Source organism: Bolinopsis microptera, chromosome 9 (assembly GCF_026151205.1).
Source record: "Bolinopsis microptera isolate Bmic1 chromosome 9, MBARI_Bmic_1.0, whole genome shotgun sequence".
In the NCBI taxonomy this organism is placed as follows: domain Eukaryota; kingdom Metazoa; phylum Ctenophora; class Tentaculata; order Lobata; family Bolinopsidae; genus Bolinopsis; species Bolinopsis microptera.
The window spans coordinates 3135272-3156386 of record NC_087080.1 but is presented as its reverse complement, the minus strand read 5'-3'; the positions used below and the strand labels follow the sequence as shown (position 1 = coordinate 3156386).

Here is a 21115-nt window from a genome sequence, read left to right as displayed (position 1 = left end):
TAGAATTGCAAGACTTATTGTAAATTATAGGAAATTTCTTTATCCATTGTTCAGTTAATAAAAGACTGCTGGAACTGTTCCAAGCAATCAAGTCATCACTTTAAATATGTGGTATTGGTTTTATTGTAAATCTAGGTGATTTTTCATGTTGAGCCAAGCAGTGCAGTATAATGTAATAAACCCGGATTTATTGTAATTAGCTCGTCATTTCATTCAATTTCAAAGCTCTATCTGTGTTTCAACTACTCCTGCAATCTAATTGCTCAGAGCATTTGAAATTTAAAAATCAGCCTTTTTAGAATGAAATAATGATAAAACCTTTCAATACGAACACCTGGTCAATGTTCATACTCATCTATAAATACCCTTTTCAACCGAACAACCACCTAAAATATAGAAATATAAAGTCTCTTATCAAAATTTGCATTTTATCTTATTCTAAACCACATTTAGGCAAGGATGTCTGGTGACGATTCAACTGACCGAAATGTTGAAATATGGAAGATCAAGAAACTAATCAAAAGTCTGGAGGCCGCTAGAGGGTAATTCTATTATGAGCTTAACTCTTGCTTGTTAAATCACTATATAATAAAGTTTTAAATGTGCTTTTTTGTATTTCCTGAACTCATGCATTACGTTAAATGTTCAAATAATTTAAACTAGTTTTCAATATGTAATAGATCGTATAATTGTAAATTATGGCTTTAACAACTTTTTGCAATCATTACTATCAAATGTCAATTTTAATGTTTTAATATCATGATGAATAAATAATAAATATATACAATACATTATATAAGCACATGTTTGCTGCACCAATTATTTTCTGGTTACCTCTTTGTAATAATCTACTCGAGGACTGCTCAGGTCTAATGTTAAAGAATGCAAGCAACTGAATCTGCTGAAAAATAAGACTTTTAATTTCAGTAACGGAACCAGTATGATCTCTCTCATTATCCCACCTAAAGATCAAATAGCTAGAGTTAGCAAACTGCTAGCAGAAGAGTACGGAACGGCGGCTAACATTAAGTCACGTGTAAACAGGTAAAGCTTATAAATCTGAATCTGGTTACTAGGTTACTATCTGGTTACTAGGTTACTATCAATATCTTAGAGCTAGCTGCTATATTAGTTTATAATTTATATCATAGAATCTCGGAAATCTGAATTAATACATTTCCCCTTCTTTAGTTTCCATTAACTAACAAGCAATTAGAATTTATTTTTTGAGAAGGAATATGTAGAGGTGCTCGTTACCATCTTACAACATATGCTAGAAGTTGTAACTTTGATTTTGTATAAGTGTTTGGATTGTTGCAAAAAGTGTACTATAATTTTTCTAACGAGAACTACAGTCTGTCACAGTCTGTAGCAGACTGTTAAAGACTGTAACAGATTGTTATAGACTGTAACACTGTAACAGTATGTAACAGTTCCGGTTTGTAACACTAACAGATAACAGACTGTAATTATAATGATTTACTCCGCAGGCTTTCCGTTTTGGGAGCTATAACTTCTGTACAACACAGAATAAAGCTCTACAACAGAGGTGACTATTGTATTCAGTTTATCACTAAAACTCATTGTTATTTAGATTTGTTTATTTGAGAGTTACATGAGGTAATCTATCGGATGCTTTTACATCTTTAAAGAATCTTGATCATTCTAAGTTATAATGGAAAGTGTGCAGAACCTTCCAGTGGTCATGGACCGCTCTTTAATCGAAAACAATATCAGATTTAAGAACATCTGACTAAATTCTCATGTTTCAGTGCCTCCAAAGGGATTGGTAGTGTACTGTGGTACCATCATCACAGACGAAGGAAAAGAAAAAAAGGTTAACATTGACTTCGAGCCCTTTAAACCGATCAATACATCTCTGTACTTGTGTGATAACAAGTTCCACACGGAGGCCCTGGACGCTCTCCTAGCCGATGATAACAGGTATTTCTTATCTCTTTCTTTGTTAATTTTATAACAAGTGTATGTCATGAAATTGTGCGGAGTATTGAATGCGTTTGATAAATAAAAATCCCTTTTAGAATCGGTATAATCAATCTAACAGGTTGTTGATTATTCTGTTGTCTTTCAGTTACCCCGGCCAAAACCACCCCCCCCCCCCCCCCCCTGGCCCCCACTTCAGTTCTTAAATCAATTAGATATTCAATTAAGCCGGTGTTATAAAATATAATACTATTTCAGATTTGGGTTCATAGTTATGGACGGTAACGGTTGTTTGTTTGGTACACTCTGTGGTAATACCAGGAATGTTCTCCAGAAGTTCACAGTTGACTTGCCTAAGAAACACGGTAAGTGTATTGCAGTTTGTTAATTAGTTAGTTGATGATTTTGTGAATATTTTAATTGTTTCAGTATTATTAGTTAATAGTTTAATTGTTTAGTTACGTTTGTGAGCTGTACATTAAAAGTCTCCCCACACTGTAATGTACCGCTTTCTCAGATTATTTATAATATTTAATATTATATTTCCTCAGGAAGAGGTGGTCAGTCCGCTCTCCGTTTCGCTCGACTCCGTATGGAAAAAAGGCACAACTACGTCAGAAAAGTGGCCGAAACTGCCGTGGGTCTGTTCATAGCAAACGACAAGGTATTGTCTGCTGAAATTGTTGGTCATTGTTTAGCATTACTTTTAAAAAATGTGATTATTTGGTTTCCTTCTGTGAGCTAGTTGTTCTTACTAATCCCCTCTTTTTCTTAGCCCAACGTAACTGGACTAATTTTGGCGGGATCAGCAGATTTTAAGAGCGAGCTGAGCGGTTCGGACATGTTCGACCCTCGGTTACAAACCAAGGTATTGAAACTAGTGGACGTCTCGTACGGTGGAGAGAATGGCTTCAATCAGGCTATAGAACTATCGCAGGAGTGTCTAGCTAATGTAAAGTTCATTCAGGAGAAAAAACTTATCGGTAAGATTCGAGTAACTCTAGTGATGAAGTTTTAATAGAAGTTGGATATTTTTCGTTGTATTTCATATTGAATTCAGCCGGTGGCTACTGATAACAACTTTTGATGACGTAGTTTTTAATTCCTTCTCGGGTTGCAACATTCTCAGCTTGTTGGGCAGTTATAATAAGCATCACATTTCATGTTAGGTTTTCATCATGTTTTTTATTTCAGGCAGATATTTTGACGAGATCTCACAAGATACGGGAAAGTACTGCTTCGGAGTAGAAGACACCATGAAGGCCCTCGATATGGGAGCTGTAGAAACTCTGATAGTGTGGGAAAATCTGGATGTTATGCGGTGAGATGGGAAATTTGGTTTATATCAATATAATGTTAAATTAATACAATGTAAAATTAATGCTGAATTTAGAGAAAAAATTGTTGAGCTATTTAAAACTTATAGATTATATGGTCGTAATCCTAAACAATTTTAAAACTCAGGATAACTTTGAAGAACCACCAAACGGAAGAAGAACGTGTTATACACATTCGACCTGACGATGAACAGGACAAAACACTCTTTATGGACGTCAGTACTTTGATGCGTACTTTTACACGTACTTTTACACGTACTTTTACACGTACTTTTACACGTACTTTACTTAATTACATGTGTTTGTTAAGTGATATCTAAGAATAAAATTATAAATATCGGAATTTTCTAATGAGCTATGTAAAAGTAGCGATTATCTACAGTTGTAGAGTCATTATAATATCGTAGGTAGGTTTGGCGTGTTTGTTTTCTTAGCTTACAAAGACACAGCCAATCAAATTCGTTCATTAGATTCTGATCAATGATATTACCGCTTATGCATAATGCTCTGCAATCTGCATGTAACGTTAATCATGCCTTTTTACAAAAGTGTTTATATATACAAGTAAGCACTTTTGTAAAAAGGCATATATATCAGGGGCCGGCTGGTGATTGGTTCTGATGATTTCTGATGGTTTTTAGGGATAGATCTTGACCTAAAAACGAAATCTGGATAAAAGAATCGAAAATTTAAAAAATTGTCCACATTTGTCAGAAAACGGCAGAATTGTTACAGGTACTACTAAATGATATGTTCTAGCAAAATATTGTTTTTCAGGCTGGCGTAGAGCTAGAGGTGTTGGAGAAGATGGCATTGATAGAGTGGTTTGCAAACAACTACAAAACCTTCGGTACTTCGCTTCTTTATTAAATAATGAGAGTATTTTTAATTGCCCTAAGTAACTAACTAAATAAACTAAGCGAAATAAACATCTGACTATTGTGATAATAACAGATACTTGCATCATCCAGGTGCAACGCTGGAGATCATCACAGACAAATCACAAGAAGGCTCCCAGTTCTGTAAGGGATTTGGTGGAGTTGGGGGTATTCTCCGGTACAAGGTCGACTTCCAGTCCTTTGAAGTGTTTGATAGCCACTACGACAAGGATGATTTGGACGATTTTGACTTCTGACATGTGGACGGCCTTAAACCGGGCCTAATAACCATGATACAGGTGACATTTATGAAATTGTTTTGTTTCCATCAGTCAAGGGATACATTTTTCACATCAGCCGACAGCCTTGTTCTGTTCGTAAGCTTATCGATTTCTCGCCATTTGGTAACTTTGATGTCTGAAACTTCAGAGTACCTTAACTTTTTAAAGAAATCACGACGAAAATTACAAACAGGAAGCTGTTTTCCTCTCAAGTTTTAGGTTGAGTCACTTTTTTCTTGGTAATGATGCTTGATTGCAATAATTATTATTTGCTAATTTGCCCATCCACAGATACAGACAACGCGCCATTGCTGATCGCCATGGGTATCAGGCCGACTTCAGTCAGGAGAAAAAGACTCGAAGTGAAGAACATTGCTTAATTTGATTTTATAATTCTCAAAATAAAATTCCGTGTTGTTATTTTCCTTGTGTGGGTCATTTTCTTTGGAAAATGCCCACTGTTCATGTTGAGACGGGCATGGTTTCCGTATTTAAAAGTCATGGGGAAATGACGATTATATAAATGATAGGTCTTACGTAATTTCACTGTGTGGAGCGCGCGGCGCCGAATGTCAGTTAATCAGAGAAATAAAGAAAGCTACAACAATTTCTACACGAGAGGAAAGCGCGCAAGCGCTGTTCAGTTAATGAAATTTAATCCTCAAACTTAAATTTAAACTTGCCCTTTGTTGTTCCTCTAATTACAGTTCAGATGATGTGGCAGTCATTAACTTCATTTTCCATCATTTATCACTGATCTATGGCATGATCTTATTTACCACAATTTAGTTTATCTATTCATATCCTCTTTTTGATAAATACTACATAAGACTCCACTAGATGCCGGGTGCATTGCCGCCAACTGATGTTATTACTAATGTTGGGTGAAAGGTCCAACATTCTGGTATTCGCTGTATATTTAATGTGGTCATGAATGTCGAACATAAAAAGATGATAGACTATTTCTCTGTGTGTCTTCCGAGTCTAGCGTTTTGCACAGTTCCTCAAACGCATGGTTTAAGGGGGGGGGGGGGGGGGGTTCACCCTGATTTTTTTGTGAAACTTAGTTTCGAGATAGCAGTTGACCAACAAACTAGGACCGGTGACCGAACTTTTGAGGGGGTCCCGGACCCCAACCGCCAAACGGTGCCTGCGGGGCAGCCACGCCCATATTTGGTCCAAATTAGGCCCAATTTAGCCAAATACCCTGAACACGCCCAAAACCCAGATTTTAGGTGCTCTACTTGTAGCTAGTGGTCCCCTGAACTCGTATATGAATTTTCATCAAGATTGGACAAAAAATGATTGAGTTATGAGCCAAAAACCATATGACCATATTTGGGCATACGCACCAAATTTGATCGATTTTGGCCCATAAATTGGTCAAATATCAATATTTTTGAATGAAACCAACTTTATATGGAAGATAAGCCTATACTACAGATTCTCTATGATTATCAGCTCAATATCTACCTAACTGTGGATTCTGTGTTCAATTAATTGCAAAAAATGAACAAAATCGCCCATATCTCAGTTCGCGATATTTGCAAAACTGACTTCGCTCAAAACAATAGAACTCAATAGGGTTTCAATATTTTTTCATGAAATTTTCAGAATCAACGTAGAATCGCATTTCGACCTTAAGTTTTAATATGGAATTTTGAGTTAGGCCTTTAAAAAAATTTGGCGGCCAAATTCTGAAATTTGCCGGGCATTTTTCAGAATTTGGCCGCCAAATTTTTTTAAAGGCCTAACTCAAAATTCCATATTAAAACTTAAGGTCGAAATGCGATTCTACGTTGATTCTGAAAATTTCATGTAAAAATATTGAAACCCTATTGAGTTCTATTGTTTTGAACGAAATCAGTTTCGCAAATATCGCGAACTGAGATATGGGCGATTTTGTTCATTTTTTGCAATTAATTGAACACAGAATCCACAGTTAGGTAGATATTGAGCTGATAATCATAGAGAATCTGTAGTATAGGCTTATCTTCCATATAAAGTTGGTTTCATTCAAAAATATTGATATTTGACCAATTTATGGGCCAAAATCGATCAAATTTGGTGCGTATGCCCAAATATGGTCATATGGTTTTTGGCTCATAACTCAGTCATTTTTTGTCCAATCTTGATGAAAATTCATATACGAGTTCAGGGGACCACTAGCTACAAGTAGAGCACCTAAAATCTGGGTTTTGGGCATGTTCAGGGTATTTGGCTAAATTGGGCCTAATTTGGACCAAATATGGGCGTGGCTGCCCCGCGGGCACCGTTTGGCGGTTGGGGTCCGGGACCCCCTCAAAAGTTCGGTCACCGGTCCTAGTTTGTTGGTCAACTGCTATCTCGAAACCAAGTTTCACAAAAAATTCAGGGTGAACCCCCAGCCTTAATTCAGGTTAAAATGTTATATTTATCCGATTTTTGAAAATTCGTATTAAGATTTGTCAACACATTCAAAATAATAAATCTACTGATCTAACAAAAAGCTTCTTAATACCGCGTTCTTTTCTTCTTAGATTATGGTTGGTGGGCTAGACAGTGAAACACGCAAATGTAGTGTATACTTCGTAAGATTACATCATTAGCTACAATGGAATTAAGTTGGTTAGTTTAATTAGTACTTAACAAACGAAGATCTAAAATGCCTCAAAAAATCGAGAATCAAATTACCTAAATAAAATACACGTGGTAAATGGAAATGAACTACAAATAGAAAAAAGCTTCAAAAATTGAATTAAAAACTAAGGACCTTATCTTTCAACTTTGCACCTATTTAAACCAAAGCAATTAGTTCTATACTTCTCAATATACCTAAAGGCCTCCCTATTTAATCCCCTGGGGTTACATTATTTCAAAATGGCAAATTTATAGTTGTCAATAGTAAAACTGTCACTGTGATGTTCATAGGCATGAATCGAAAGAGATGATTTATTACGATCCTCTACTTTCAGTTTAAAACAAGCTCTGTGTCCATTGCCACGTTTATGAAAGTTTTGCATTGTTTGCCCGAAATAAGTGTCTTCTACAACTATCTCATAACCTTCTTCCTTTATTAGATACTTCCTAGATTAGATACAAAGCTTACATTGGGCCACATAAATAACATTTTTAGATTTACGGCCATAACTACGGCCATTTAAAAACAGCATGATAAGTGCTTGGCCTCGAGGCTGTGTTTCTTTTTAATGAGGTGTTTTTTCGATCTTACATCTCTTGTATGAGAAAAAGTTATTGCTGATGTGTTATTAAACATAACAGAAACTGAAGGTGGTATTTGAATACAGTCTTCTTGTGAGACAGACAATCGAAGTCAAAATCCCGAATAATCATATTGTCCCAATCTCTGTTCCATTTTCAGTTTTTGAAGATGAAATTTCCAGGACCGAGATCTTAAAGTTTTGACTGAATTTCTCATGCCTGCAACTAATTAGTTAAAGTCAACTATAGGTGGCATATGACACGATTGAGGTGCTGGAAGTTTGATTTCGGTCGGATGAAGCCCACAGCAGAAAGCTTAACAAAACGAAAAGTTGTATTTTCAAAAGTCTGTCCCATTTTCAAATATGAAACTTTCTGAACACAAATTTGACATACTGGATAAAATATTTGCCCACAAACCAAATAGTCAGTTAATTGATGATGGTATGATACCAAACTGGGGTACTGGAAGTCAAAATCCCGAATAAAATTGTAAAATCATATTGTCCCAATCTCAGTCCTATTTTCAGTTTTTGAAGATGAAATTTCCAAGACCGAGCTCTTACAGTCTTGACTGAATTTCTCACCTGCAACCAATTAATAAGTCAACTATAGGTGGCATATGTCACGATTGAGGTGCTGGAAGTTTGATTTCGGTCGGATGAAGCCCACAGCAGAAAGCTGAAGGGGGGGGGGGGGGGGGGGGGTTCACCCTGATTTTTTTGTGAAACTTGTTTTCGAGATAGCAGTTGACCAACAAACTAGGACCGGTGACCGAACTTTTGAGGGGTCCCGGACCCCAACCGCCAAACGGTGCCCGCGGGGCAGCCACGCCCATATTTTGTCCAAATTAGGCCCAATTTAGCCAAATACCCTGAACATGCCCAAAACCCAGATTTTAGGTGCTCTACTTGTAGCCAGTGGTCCCTTGAACCCGTATGTGAATTTCCATCAAGATTGGACAAATTCTGAAAAATGCCCGGCAAATTTTGGAATTTGGCCACTAAATTTTTTTAAATGCCTAACTCAAAATTCTGTCCCAAAACTTAAGGTCGAAATGCGATTCTACGTTGATTCTGAAAATTTCATGTAAAAATATTGAAACCCTATTGAGTTCTATTGTTTTGAGCGAAGTCAGTTTTGCAAATATCGCGAACTGAGATATGGGCAATTTTGTTCATTGTTTGCAATTATTTGAACACAAAATCCACAGTTAGGTAGATATTGAGCTGATAATCATAGAGAAGGTGTAATGTAGGCATACCTTCCATATAAAGTTAGTTATATTGAAATATATTGATATTTGATCAATTTATGGGCCAAAATCGATCAAAATTGGTGCGTATGCCCAAATATGGTCATATGGTTTTTTGCTCATTACTCAGCCATTTTTGTCCAATCTTGATTAAAATTCATATACGGGTTCAGGGCACCACTAGCTACAAGTAGAGCACCTAAAATCTGGGTTTTGGGCATGTCCAGGGTATTTGGCTAAATTGGGCCTAATTTGGACAAAATATGGGCGTGGCTGCCCCGCGGGCACCGTTTGGCGGTTGGGGTCCGAGACCCCCTCAAAAGTTCGGTCACCGGTAATACTGTAATAGTTTGTTGGTCAACTGCTATCTCGAAAACAAGTTTCACAAAAAAATCAGGGTAAACCCCCCCCCCCCCCCCCCTTAACAAAACGAAAAGTTGTATTTTCAAAAGTCTGTCTCATTTTCAAATATGAAACTTTCTGAACACAAATTTGACATATTGGATAAAATATTTGCCCACAAACCAAATAGTCAGTTAATTGATGATGGTATGAAACCAAACTGGCCACTGGGGTACTGGAAGTCAAAATCCCGAATAAAATTGTAAAATCATATTGTCCCAAATCCCAATCTCAGTCCCATTTTCAGTTTTTGAAGATGAAATTTCCAAGACCGAGATCTTACAGTCTTGACTGAATTTCTCACCTGCAACCAATTAATAAGTCAACTATAATAGGTGGCATATGACACGATTGAGGTGCTGGAACATCCCTATCAACTGTGCTGGCTTAAGACTGCTCTATCCTCCGATCGTCATCCCCATATTGATATATCGTCTCCGAATCTCACAGAGTCCTGAGTCTGCTGCTCATTATCGTTAAACTCTGCCGCTCATTATCCATTCTTACGATCCATAGACCATGGAATGTCATCAACCGTGTCGAACTGTCCCTTGGCAGAACACAAAAATATTAATTGAGAATAAGGAACTACGATGTTCAACTACCTTCTTATAATTTTAGATCTAACAGTAATATGCCAAGATTAATATAAAAGTAATCTACCTCTAGAACGAACCTAACACGCATGATGGTCTTAGGAATGGTAATCTAGTTTAGGAGGAATCTTATCAACAAAACTGCAACATGTATCGTGTCTGTTTGAACCTGCAGATAGAAATTACATATTACTAATATTACTAGCTGCATTGAATTTGATTTAGATGAATGGAGGAAACTGGAATAGACGATTGAAAACAATATTATTATAAAATCACGTCTGAACTTTTAATTTAGAAGCAAGACGCCAAGACAGCTAAATTAAACGATCACATCAAATTAAGAAAAATAACTTACTGGTTTACTACGACTAGCAAGCTTATCAAAACATAGCGTAGCTGATCGAAACTGGTCAACTGGCCCCTGATTACTGGAACAACCCCATCTACTGTGCTGACCTAAGACTGGTCTATCCTCCGATCGTCATCCTCATATATCGTCTCCGAATCTCAAAGAGTCCTGAGTCTGCTGCTAATTATCGTTAAACTCTGCCGCTCACTATCCATTCTTACGATCCATAGACCGCCGTTTGAGACTGTGATTGGTCCATCTGCTATCAGGTGTTCTTCTGTGGTGTTCTGATTGGACACCTCCATGGAATTTCATCAACCGTGTTGAACTGTCCCTTGGTTGAACACAAAAAGCTTCGTTTGTTAATCAATCGTAAGCCTCTTTTCTAATTCGGATACACTAATTCTTATATAAAATTAAATGATCTGCTAAACTTAAGGAGATATATCTTAAACATAAAATCATTCAAGCACAGTTTATGACTGGTCTATCCTCCAAATTTTCATTACACCAAATTAAACGAAATGCCTTTATGAAATGTATCAGTATATTCGAAAAACGAATCTCAAACCGCTAACATTACTCCTTCTTACTAAAATAGCCGATTTTAAATATGGGCGTGGCCGTAGGATAGACAGGATGGAACTTAAAATTATCTTCTTTTTAATTGAACCTAAGGAGCAACGGATATAAAACTTTCTTGTATTCAGCATATCAAATTGGATTGCATGTGGTTTAGCTCAAACAAGGGTCCAACTCTTATCTGAAAATATTTTTTAATTTGTTCTCGGTGAACAATGTTATTTTGTAATTTTACAAAAATAAAACAAAGAATTTCGAAAAAGAAAATGATCATCGATAAATACGTAGTTTGAATATATAAAGCCGTTGAAAAGTAAGCAAATAAACTAAACAGCTCCATCTAAATAGTGTTCTTGTTAGTGTTAGACTTTCTGTCGTGCACTCTTAAGTATTTAGTATATCGAGGAATAAAGAATGTACTTAACTTTATTACTATTACTATTAGTAAGACATTCAATTGACATAGTTTAACTCATCATTAGAGCATTAGTATTCAGTCTTGATATCAGTTAAGTTATAATATAATAACTTATTAATAATCATTATCTATTAAAACTTTAAAGTCAAAAACTCGCCAAACATTAGATATTGTTGAAACTACATGGGGGGGGGGGGGGGGGGGGTAAAAGTCAGTACCCATACGTTGGGTCTTATACCACCGCCGTGTTTTATATTTGAGAGTTGTTGCTTTGCAGATGGCATACTGTACCTACTTGTTCGAGGATTTCGTGTTTGTGAACATGTTAGAGACTCCGTTGTAACTGCATATTGATATTGCAATAGCCATTTAATCCGGAATATAATCTGAAAAGATGGTGCGAAACGGATTTAAAATTACGAAGTTATCAACACATATCTCGGTCATCTGAAAGCTAGAACTTTCATTTTTTCAGGACAAACGTAATTTAAATGGCCAAACACCATTCAATAAAATTTGGCTCGAACTATCAAATAAATACGAAAATAAACCTCTATTTGAAAAAAATGAACACGAATATTTTTCGATTTGACAAATTCCTCGAACCAGTGGTGGTAGTAAGTCATACTAGAAAGAGTTATATCAATTTGGCACTCAGTGCTATTATGGCCAACGTATGGGTACTGACTTTTGCCCCCCCCCCCCCCCCCCCCCCCCCCTAGCTGGAGCTTATTCAACAATACATAGCTGGGCACAGTAAAAGTCTAGTTGCCTATAGGATTATAAAGCAGCCTTGATACCAGTTTAATTAGCATTCTGTCATGATAAAAGGTACAATGAACTCTTCCAAAATAAAGAAATCATAATTCAGAGCCCCAGTATATAATTGATCATAGCAGATGATAATATTATAATTAACGATTCATTATGCTAAAGATTGAGCGAACCAAAAGGTGATTCTGTAAATAATAAATCTTGCTGAGGCATAAACTATAAATATAATCATGTTTTAAGATATATCATAGGATACACATTAATCGATTTAAAAATTAAGTCAATTATTAAAACAAATGTGACATTAAACATGGACTATTAAGTCATAGATGTCATATAATACGGGACAAACGGATCAAACGGATTTAACGGATTTAACGGATTTAACGGATTTAACGGATTAAACGGATTAAACGGATTAAACGATTCAAAAGTCAAATTATAATGGTAATGTCTGACCCAATATAAAAATAAAATTTGTCCAAAAGTCAAAAAGTATTTATACAAGAGAATGAGAATAACATTGAAACCACTATGACAAACAAAGAAATAATCCCCGCAAATCTTCAGAATGAGATTTCATTTTTTAACTTAAATGAACTCTTCTAAAAGTGTTCCGAGTTTCACATTAGGCAATATCGTTATTGTTAGGAATTTGATTAGGGGATGCTTTAGGGAATCTTTGTTCGTGTGCTTTGGTAAGGAACCTTCCTAGGTCTCCGATGGTTGTAGGGTGTGCGAATATCTGTCCAATATCAGAGAATAGTAATGTTTTACAAACAGTGACAAACAGTGACGGAAATCTTAATAGAGAGGCGGCGCGCGAAAAGTGGCATGCAACGTATGTCAAAGAGGGCAAGGGCGCAATATTATATATTACTGTATTCCTGGTGGATTCCAGCCTAGAGAACCATAACAGTTTCAGATCTCTCTGCTCGGCGTAAGCGTGCCTCACTAAGGAAGAGTATCCCTCTTTGTCCAATCCCTCCAACCTCCTGAGGTAGCTATAGACTTGGGACGAAAGCTCGATAGCAAGCGGATATCTTCCAGTATCAACCCCAAACAGCGGTGTTCGAAGTCGATATGTTGACATTCATGGTCCATTTCATCAATGATAGATGATGATAACTTTCTCCAGGGGGTCTTTTGCTATGTCCTGTGTAGCCGGATGACTCCTTGATGCAAAGATAGACATGAAGTTTGTCATGAGAAGCCATATATGGCACCCGTAAGAAAGAACAGGAACAATCAGGGTGTCGAAAAGGTTAAATATGGTTGTCTACCGGAGATACCGAAGGTCTAGCATACTCTTGAGAAGTAGAGTCCTTTTTGTCTAAGTTTTATCTGAGTAAGTTTTAATGATCGTCTTGAAGCTGTTTTCTTTCTTTGGGCCGATGGATGGTTCACTATACAGCCCTTCGAAGAATTTACTGAAGTTAAGCATATCAAAGGACGTCCAGTTTGCTTCCATTTGTCTTCATTTCTTTAAGCCTCTTGAAACGGGCCCAGTTTATATTCCTGCCTAGTTCGACCTTACTACAAAGGTCCTCTATGAATGCAGATTTTTAAAGTTTTATGAGTTTCCGGTATGATCGGCGACTTTCATAGTAAGAGTCTCTAAGTTTTTGTCGTAACTTTTTGACAATCTATATCTGTTGACTGTTCATCTCCCGCTTGTCATTAATACAACTGACATTAGTTGCATTAATGACAGAACCGTTGTCGGAAGAATTACAATTATTACATCGGCAATATCTTGGAAGATAGATACGAGTTCTATATTTCCGCGATTCGGGTTATTTTCAGAACAAATTCTGGCGAATTCAACCAATCTGTGTTTGTGCTTTATTTTGCAGATGCACGGCTTGTAGTCAGAGAATTTGTTAAGATTCTGCACTTGGAATAACAGCACTGATCAAGTACTTGATCCTTTCTTACTCTCCTGCTGGCTTTTGGATGGCTGTACGGGATTTCATCTGGTTCAGTGTTAGAGTCATCTTCTTCAAAGTCGAAGTTAATGTTTCCAGTATGAGCATTTAAGTCGCCCACCTGCAAGATCTTGCTAAGATCGGGGTTTTGAGCTTTGAAGTCAAGGAGGTGCTCTGAAGGTGTTATGTAAGGGGAGCCATTTCTAGCCTTGAGTTTTGATTTGTACGACGACTGCTCTGGTGAGTCGTAGACATTGATGATGGTGAACTTGTTTTCCTTATCATTGGGATAGCTAGATAGAAAGTAATAGCTGGGAAGTCAGGGAATTATTTTAACTTGCTTTACTTGTTTTGAAATTGAGCGATGTACCCCAATGCAAATTCCACCCGATCGACAGCCTTTTCTTGTGAAGCACTCATAGTTGGGGAAAAAGTCCTGTTTGGTTTCTTGCAGGCAAAAGACACTGCTTTGTGTCAGGATTTTGCTGTGTTGTTTCATGAGCTCAGTGCCAGGAAGTACTGGGGTATTTTGAGAGCGTGGGGCTTTTCCAGTCTCTGTTTTTTAGGACAGTATAAATCTTCATTCGTGGTATTTTTCTTTTCTGATTTCTTCTTACCCTTCTTTTCTGTCTCAACTTCGTCACTCCGTTTCATGACTCGCGGTTCAGTAGAGTTCTCTGGTGTGTTTGATGTGCTGTTAGTCACTAGATCTTGTTCGAAGGAGTTATTGGAATTTTCACTGTCCTTCTTATGTTCTTCTTTCATTAAGTCTGGCAGAGAGGGTCACTGTCAATGAGAAATGCAGCTGCATTAGTTGTGTCAGTTTCTATCAGCATATAATTTCTTCTAGTCACACAGGCTCGTGTTTTTTATCGGGGTCAACTATTACTTTGCTTTCATCGTGTTTCTTGATCTCTTTGGATTCTTTTTACTGGTCTTAGTTTCTTTCCCATTTGATTTTTGTTTTCTAGTATTGGGGCTTCCAATTCGACTTTCTTCCAAATGACAGGTTTCATTGTAATCACCTGTGTTAAGAACACTAAACCCATTATTGAGATAAGTCTCGAGGGCACCCTTGCACATTTTGGCACTTTTCGGCACTTTTATACCTATGTTCATCAGTTCGGCAGTAACTGCGTCATTTTTGCCTTTCTTGACAAGTTTCTCGATCAGGCTCGGTTGAGGCTTCACTCTTCCATGCGAAGCATCTATAAGGTGCTCAAGAACTATCTTACTGTTTAGCTCAGCGGTGTGCGCCACCCTCTGCATGGGGCATAACTTCACCAAATGGATAATTTTGCTTTTTGAGTTACGGTCCGCAAGTTGGACCAATGTTTCTTCCTTCAGGAACAGTATAGTCATTTTAAGGCCATCGATTGTATCCTCAGAGGCTTCTTCCTTCGGGTGGTCGATCGTAGTGTCCTCTTTATCAGGGGGGCTCGCTGTTGGTTGAGGTTGAATCCTTTTTATCAGGATCAGCAGCTGTAACCTTATTGGGAAATACAGAAACTTGAATGCCATCAGTTGTATCATCAGATGCTACTTCCTCTGGGTGATCAATCGTAGTGTCCTGTTTGTCAGGGTCATTAGCACTTTGGGTAATTTCAATATGATCGCGTTCTTTGGGGTAAGATAGAATCAGTTCTGCACCATCGTAGTTGGTGCCTGCTTCCATCACAAGTATCACTGGTTTAGTAATGGAGGAATTAGCACTGTTAGGTGCAATATCTCAGCGAAGGGGTCGTCCATTTTTATGAAACAAGGTGTTATGAGAAGATGCATTCGCCGCATTCCACTGCAGGATCAACTATTTTTTCATCAGGACCCTCCTTGGCTGTTCCTTCCTTGTCATTTCTCACTACAGCAGCTTTCTCCTTCGAGTTATCATCATCCTCGTCAGCGGTATTCCACGAGTTATCATCGTCCTCATCAGATGTCTCCTTGGAGTTACCATTGTCCTCAGCAGCTGTCTCCTTGGTGTTAACATCGTCCTCAGCATCTGTCTCCTTAGAGTTGTCATTGTCCTTAGCATCTGTCTCCTTAGAGTTATCTTGGTCATCAGCAGCTGTCTCCTTAGAGTTGTCATTTTCCCCAGCAGCTTCTCCTTGGTGTTAACATCTTCCTCTGCATCTGTCTCCTTTGAAATGTAATTGTCCTCAGCATGGCTTTCTCCTTGAAGTTGTCATTGTCCTCAGCAGTTGCAGCTCCTTCGAGTCATCAACGTTCTCAACAACTGTCTCCTTGAAGTTGTCAACTGTCCCCTCCTTCTTATCACTCGCGACAGCAGCTGTCTCCTTGTATAGTTATCATTGTCCTCGGTAGACATCTTCTATCTTCTAATATACGAGTAACAGTATCATAGAGTAAACACTTCACAGATTTTCTGTCTCAGCTAATACTTGATTTGAAAGTTCCCGATCCTCTTGTACTCTTATATGTTCCATTGGTATGACATCTAGATCATTGTTCCCGCTCTGTATGTCTTCACTCCTTGACTGAATAAATCTTGCAATGGAAGACATAACTGCGGAGATACTTAGCCTGATAAGTCTTTTTACCTGGCCCAACTTTCTGCTTAGGAACTCTGCTAATGTTTTTTCGTATATCAGCGGGTTGATAACAGAGTTAAGTGGAAGAGCTATCATCGCATACGTCACATACCATTCAGTAGCATCGAAAAAGTCAAGATTATGCATACCGCTTATAACAATAAATGGTACCCAGCAAAGGAAATCAGTCGCAACAATAAGAGTAATCTTATTCTGTGTAGACCTATTGACCCTAACTCTTTCTGGGTTATGAAGCTGTCCTGATCTCTGTGAAGAAATCATAGTCTTGATATAAATAACTATGTAGCAAATAGAAATGATGATGAAGCAGACTAAGTTCACACCAAGCATAAGCCAAACTACTGGATCTCCTTTTTGATCAGTTATGTCTGCTATATTTTGTATTGTTTGTCTGATTCTTCTTGCATCGTCACTCCGAACAAAATACTTGAATAAACAGACACCGTCGTTTCCATAAAAATGAACTGGACGTTTACTCAAAAGTCCATGTTGCTGAGTGAACATACCGTCCACCATATCACTGATTTGTTTCCAGGTTAAATCCATAGTGATGTTAGTGGTATTGTAATGTGCTTGAAGAACTTTAACATGTTTCTCTTTGTTGGGGAAGCCAATGAACACTTTGTAGGCGGGGTCATAGTACATTCCTTGTACAAAATATTCCTCTAATAAAGGCATCAATGGTGTAACAGCTATAGCTAGTGAAGCAGTGATAATACCCGTTACCAAGAAAGCAACCTTGATGACGGAATTTCTGTTTACAGGGCCTGGAATACTCATTTTCTTGAAAGTGAGCTTGTACATTCTTATGATACTCAAAGATGCCATTGCAAAAAGGGACAGTTGTGATCCAACTGTGCTAATGACCCCTAATATAGAGCATGCTGTTCCAGTGTACCATTCGGCTTGATGTCTGCAAAATCCGTTCCCATATACAAAACTATCATAGAAAGACAACATAATTAAGTATAATCCGATAAATAGATCCCCTGATCCGATAAGACTGACCATTGCCTTATTAGTTAACATACTTCTAGTCCCACTATCCTGTAGAGTTTTCAGCCCACAGAATACCGTGTACGAGTTGAAGATCAATGCTAGTACACCCATGACCCAGCACAATACTTGCAGTATCCAGTTTTTAAGTATTCCTTTCCCACAAGTGTCATTGCATTCGTCTGAAAGGTCAAAGCAATCATACATACCATCACATCTCTGTGATAAGGAAATGAACTGATGATTAGGCGAGTTTAACGTGTTTTCACACATCATGTTATTTGAACAATTTGCTTCGTCACTCATGTCCCCGCAATCATTTACAAGATCACACACTTGCTTGTATTCAATACATCTACTATTATCGCATTGGAAATAGTCCTGGTAAAATTGGTCTTGTTTTGATTTTGTAACAAACGTTAGAAAAGAGTTGTTAGCAAGCGTATATACTCGGTCAAGATATTGTCCAGGACATGAATTGTACAACAATGTTCTGTTTTTATTTAGAGGGCATGGGGCATCTGAACATAGATCCATGCAACTGAGAAACAGGTAATATTCACCAAACAAATAGCTGCAATTAACCTTAGAGGTCGGAACGTTTAACTTTGACTTAGTAATTCCGAATACATCAATCCAGGGTCGTATGAATTCTTTTACTTCACAGTTGGAGTCACTGCATACATCTCGCAATCCTCCGTGATAAAGAGCAGTCTTATTGATCGTTGGGAAATCTCTAGCGATCCTACAAACCCCATTCTCTGCACCGTCACCACACGTCTCCACTCCATCACAGAGTTGTTCGAATTTAACGTATGGTTTGTCGCCTTTCAGACACAAATACACGTTATTGCAAGTTTCATCACTTTGTTTAAAACGATAGGTTTTGTCAGTTTGGTTGCCGCAGAAATTCAAGTCCTCAGCCTGTTCATCTAACCTGTCCATACAATCCGTCTCATTATCCATTATCCAAGAAACTGGTATTCCGAATTTTAAACCTATTTTAAAGTTAAACCTACGGACACATTGAAATTCCTTCGTCATGTATTCACACATGTCATGATATTCATCATTTCCATCAGTACAATCCCACACTCCGTCACACATCCTGTGTTTGTGTACTCTACAATCAGTGGAAGTAGACGGTGATATATATCTGTTTTGAATGTCATCGTCACATAACTTTACTGGTAAACTAGTCTTCTCATCATATTCATAACACATGTACTTAGAAACACTCGACAAATACCCATTAATAGGACAATACCCCCCTACTCGCTCACTATCAGAACAGTTAGTCTGATCTAGATAGTTCAGACAGTATGGATAGATGCCACTCTTTATATCAACTACAGAGCACCTAGTATAGTCCAATATAGGTACTGTAACTGTAGTCTTGTTATTCCACACTTTACTGAAATAGTGTGTACACGTGTGTGGGGTAGTTTCAGTTACTTTACAGTCCTGTTCATCCTCTCCTTCATCACAGTCATTGACCCCGTTACATATCCAGCTAAAATGAACATACTCCTTCCTCCCCTCATATGTGCAGTTAACTCCGTATTTATACCCGTTACAATCACTTTCATCTATACAATCCCAAGAGTCACATTTATCATTACAGAGATCTGTTGTTGGGTACGCTCTAGCAGAAGGAGAAGAAGTAGAAGTAATAGCATGACTTGTTCCAGTGTACTGTTGTGGGTCATGCTTTTCAGAACAATCATTATCTACACTACAGTTCTTAACACATCTGATATATGTGTTATTGCAAAACAAGCCTCCACACAGCACATCTGTGTTTGTTATTTCTGTGATGAACCCACATGCCTGATACACGTGGGGATCGTTTTCACACACTGAAGTAACACTGTCAAACTGATAATCTTTTACACCATGTTTAAAGTACACATCAGAGTGGGTACACTTGAAGTTGTATCGTTTCTTTTGTTCATTGAAACACACATTTTTCAGAAACCCGCCTACTGTTGCTACTGTACAATTTTCTCCTGATTTTCTCAGTTCGCTCACTATACGGTTATAGTCTACACAGTACAAACAAGAGCAGTGTCTAGCCGTGTTACCACACCTACCAGCATACCAGTCACTACAACACGGGTACTCCCCATCAGGGTCACACACAGCAAGACTGCCATCAGGGAGGGGATAATCAATACCACATTTACCGTCAGATCTCCACTTTATCTTGCCTCCTGATAGAGTGAAGTATTGTACACTTAGTACTATTTTTTCGTTCATATTATATTGTCAACATAATATGTATTTAATCATTGTAATTAATTTTATCTCATATTAATGCATCTCATGAAACGCTTGAATGTCGGAGGAGGGGGAAATTCTTCGATAACGTTGCATGTTTGCGCCCCCTCCCCCTTTTACAGTAGAAAGGTAAAATTGACGATATAAGTAGTTTTAGAAGATACGACGGGAAATATTTAAAAATGTGTATTTCTAGAGCAAAACTCGCAATTTTTTTAGTACTTTGGCTAAGTTTTTCAAAATAGTCGTACATTCAAACGAAATTTGGCGACCCCTAAGGTGGCGCCTCCCACACAGCGGGGTCAGCAAGTCCTTCATTACACCACTGCTACTAGTTACCATGGTTTCTCGACTTATCCTTGTGATTTAGGGTGATGAATCGATTGGTTACCATGTTGATGATCCGTTGTGCTGTAGCCAAGTCCACTTTCGTCAGAGATAGCCTAGAACGAGAAATTGTCGAAGGTGCCCTCTATATCTAGAAAGACGCCTAGGAAATATCCTTTCTTAGCTATTCTGTGCTCAATGGTTTGAGTAAATTTATAAAGTGCCACTTCTGTGGAGCAGCCCTTCTTAAAGCCGAATTGACGTTTGTTGATATCATTAGCTATGTTGAGGTCATGTTGCATATGCCATAAAATCTCTTTCTGCTGCAACTTTATCATCACAGGTAAAAGTGTGATCGTTCAAAATGACTTAGCTTTGATGTAGTTTTTCCAGGTTTTGGGAAGAATCCTGGAGCGAGCCACGAAGCATCAGTTTTCTTTTTGACGGGCTGTAATGAGTTTGCACTTTGCGTCTTATATAATACCCCTCTGAGCTTCCTCAACTTCTTGAGTAAGCCAGGGTGGTTTACGGACAGCACTAGAGATGTAAGCAATGGGACATGCCTCATCGAGGGCCTCTCGGCTAGAGCACTGTTAATACTTTAATAGTGTTAACTTTGTGATCAATTTCGTGTGATGTATTAACGCAGGTGCTGTGGAGATCGTTCATGTTACAAAGAATCTCGTCAAATTTCACTCAGTCAGTGTTCTTATCAATATCTTGACTAAGCGTATTTGTCTTGGTTCTTTTTTGTAATGTCGAACATAATATTATAATATATCTGTAATCGGAGTTTGAATAAAGATCGCTAACGTGCTAGTTATCATGGTTACACCACTGTCACCAATTTCTTTTTTTTATAATTTTGGCATACGATCTTGTTAACCTGCTTTGAAATACTTCCAATAAAAATAATCAAATCAAATTATGGCATGATTGTAATCTAACAATTGATATCAGTACTTCAGCACAAACGTGGATAACACTTGATCGC

The 21115-nt window shown here is 37.8% G+C and overlaps 1 protein-coding gene across 1 annotated transcript; it reads left to right on the top strand.

Annotated features, from left to right (window-relative positions):
- The first annotated feature begins 453 nt into the window (after window positions 1-453).
- On the top strand, window positions 454-4847 carry LOC134820346 (eukaryotic peptide chain release factor subunit 1-like). The gene is made up of 12 exons (XM_063830653.1): window positions 454-542; window positions 928-1044; window positions 1491-1549; window positions 1773-1944; window positions 2203-2309; window positions 2496-2608; window positions 2720-2927; window positions 3139-3265; window positions 3409-3496; window positions 4059-4131; window positions 4253-4458; window positions 4732-4847. The coding sequence occupies exons 1-11, from the start codon at window positions 460-462 to the stop codon at window positions 4414-4416; spliced, it is 1311 nt and encodes a 436-aa protein (XP_063686723.1). The 5' UTR covers window positions 454-459; the 3' UTR covers window positions 4417-4458; window positions 4732-4847.
- Window positions 4848-21115: the final 16268 nt, after the last annotated feature.

What these genes read in the sequence shown, in the direction of transcription:
- LOC134820346 (XM_063830653.1), top strand. Translation starts at nt 460, where the DNA reads ATGTCTGGTGACGATTCAACTGACCGAAATGTTGAAATATGGAAGATC. An exon ending in CTCCTAGCCGATGATAACAG is followed by an intron (nt 1,945 to 2,202) that starts GTATTTCTTATC and finishes ATACTATTTCAG; the next exon opens with ATTTGGGTTCATAGTTATGG. An exon ending in AAACAACTACAAAACCTTCG is followed by an intron (nt 4,132 to 4,252) that starts GTACTTCGCTTC and finishes TGCATCATCCAG; the next exon opens with GTGCAACGCTGGAGATCATC.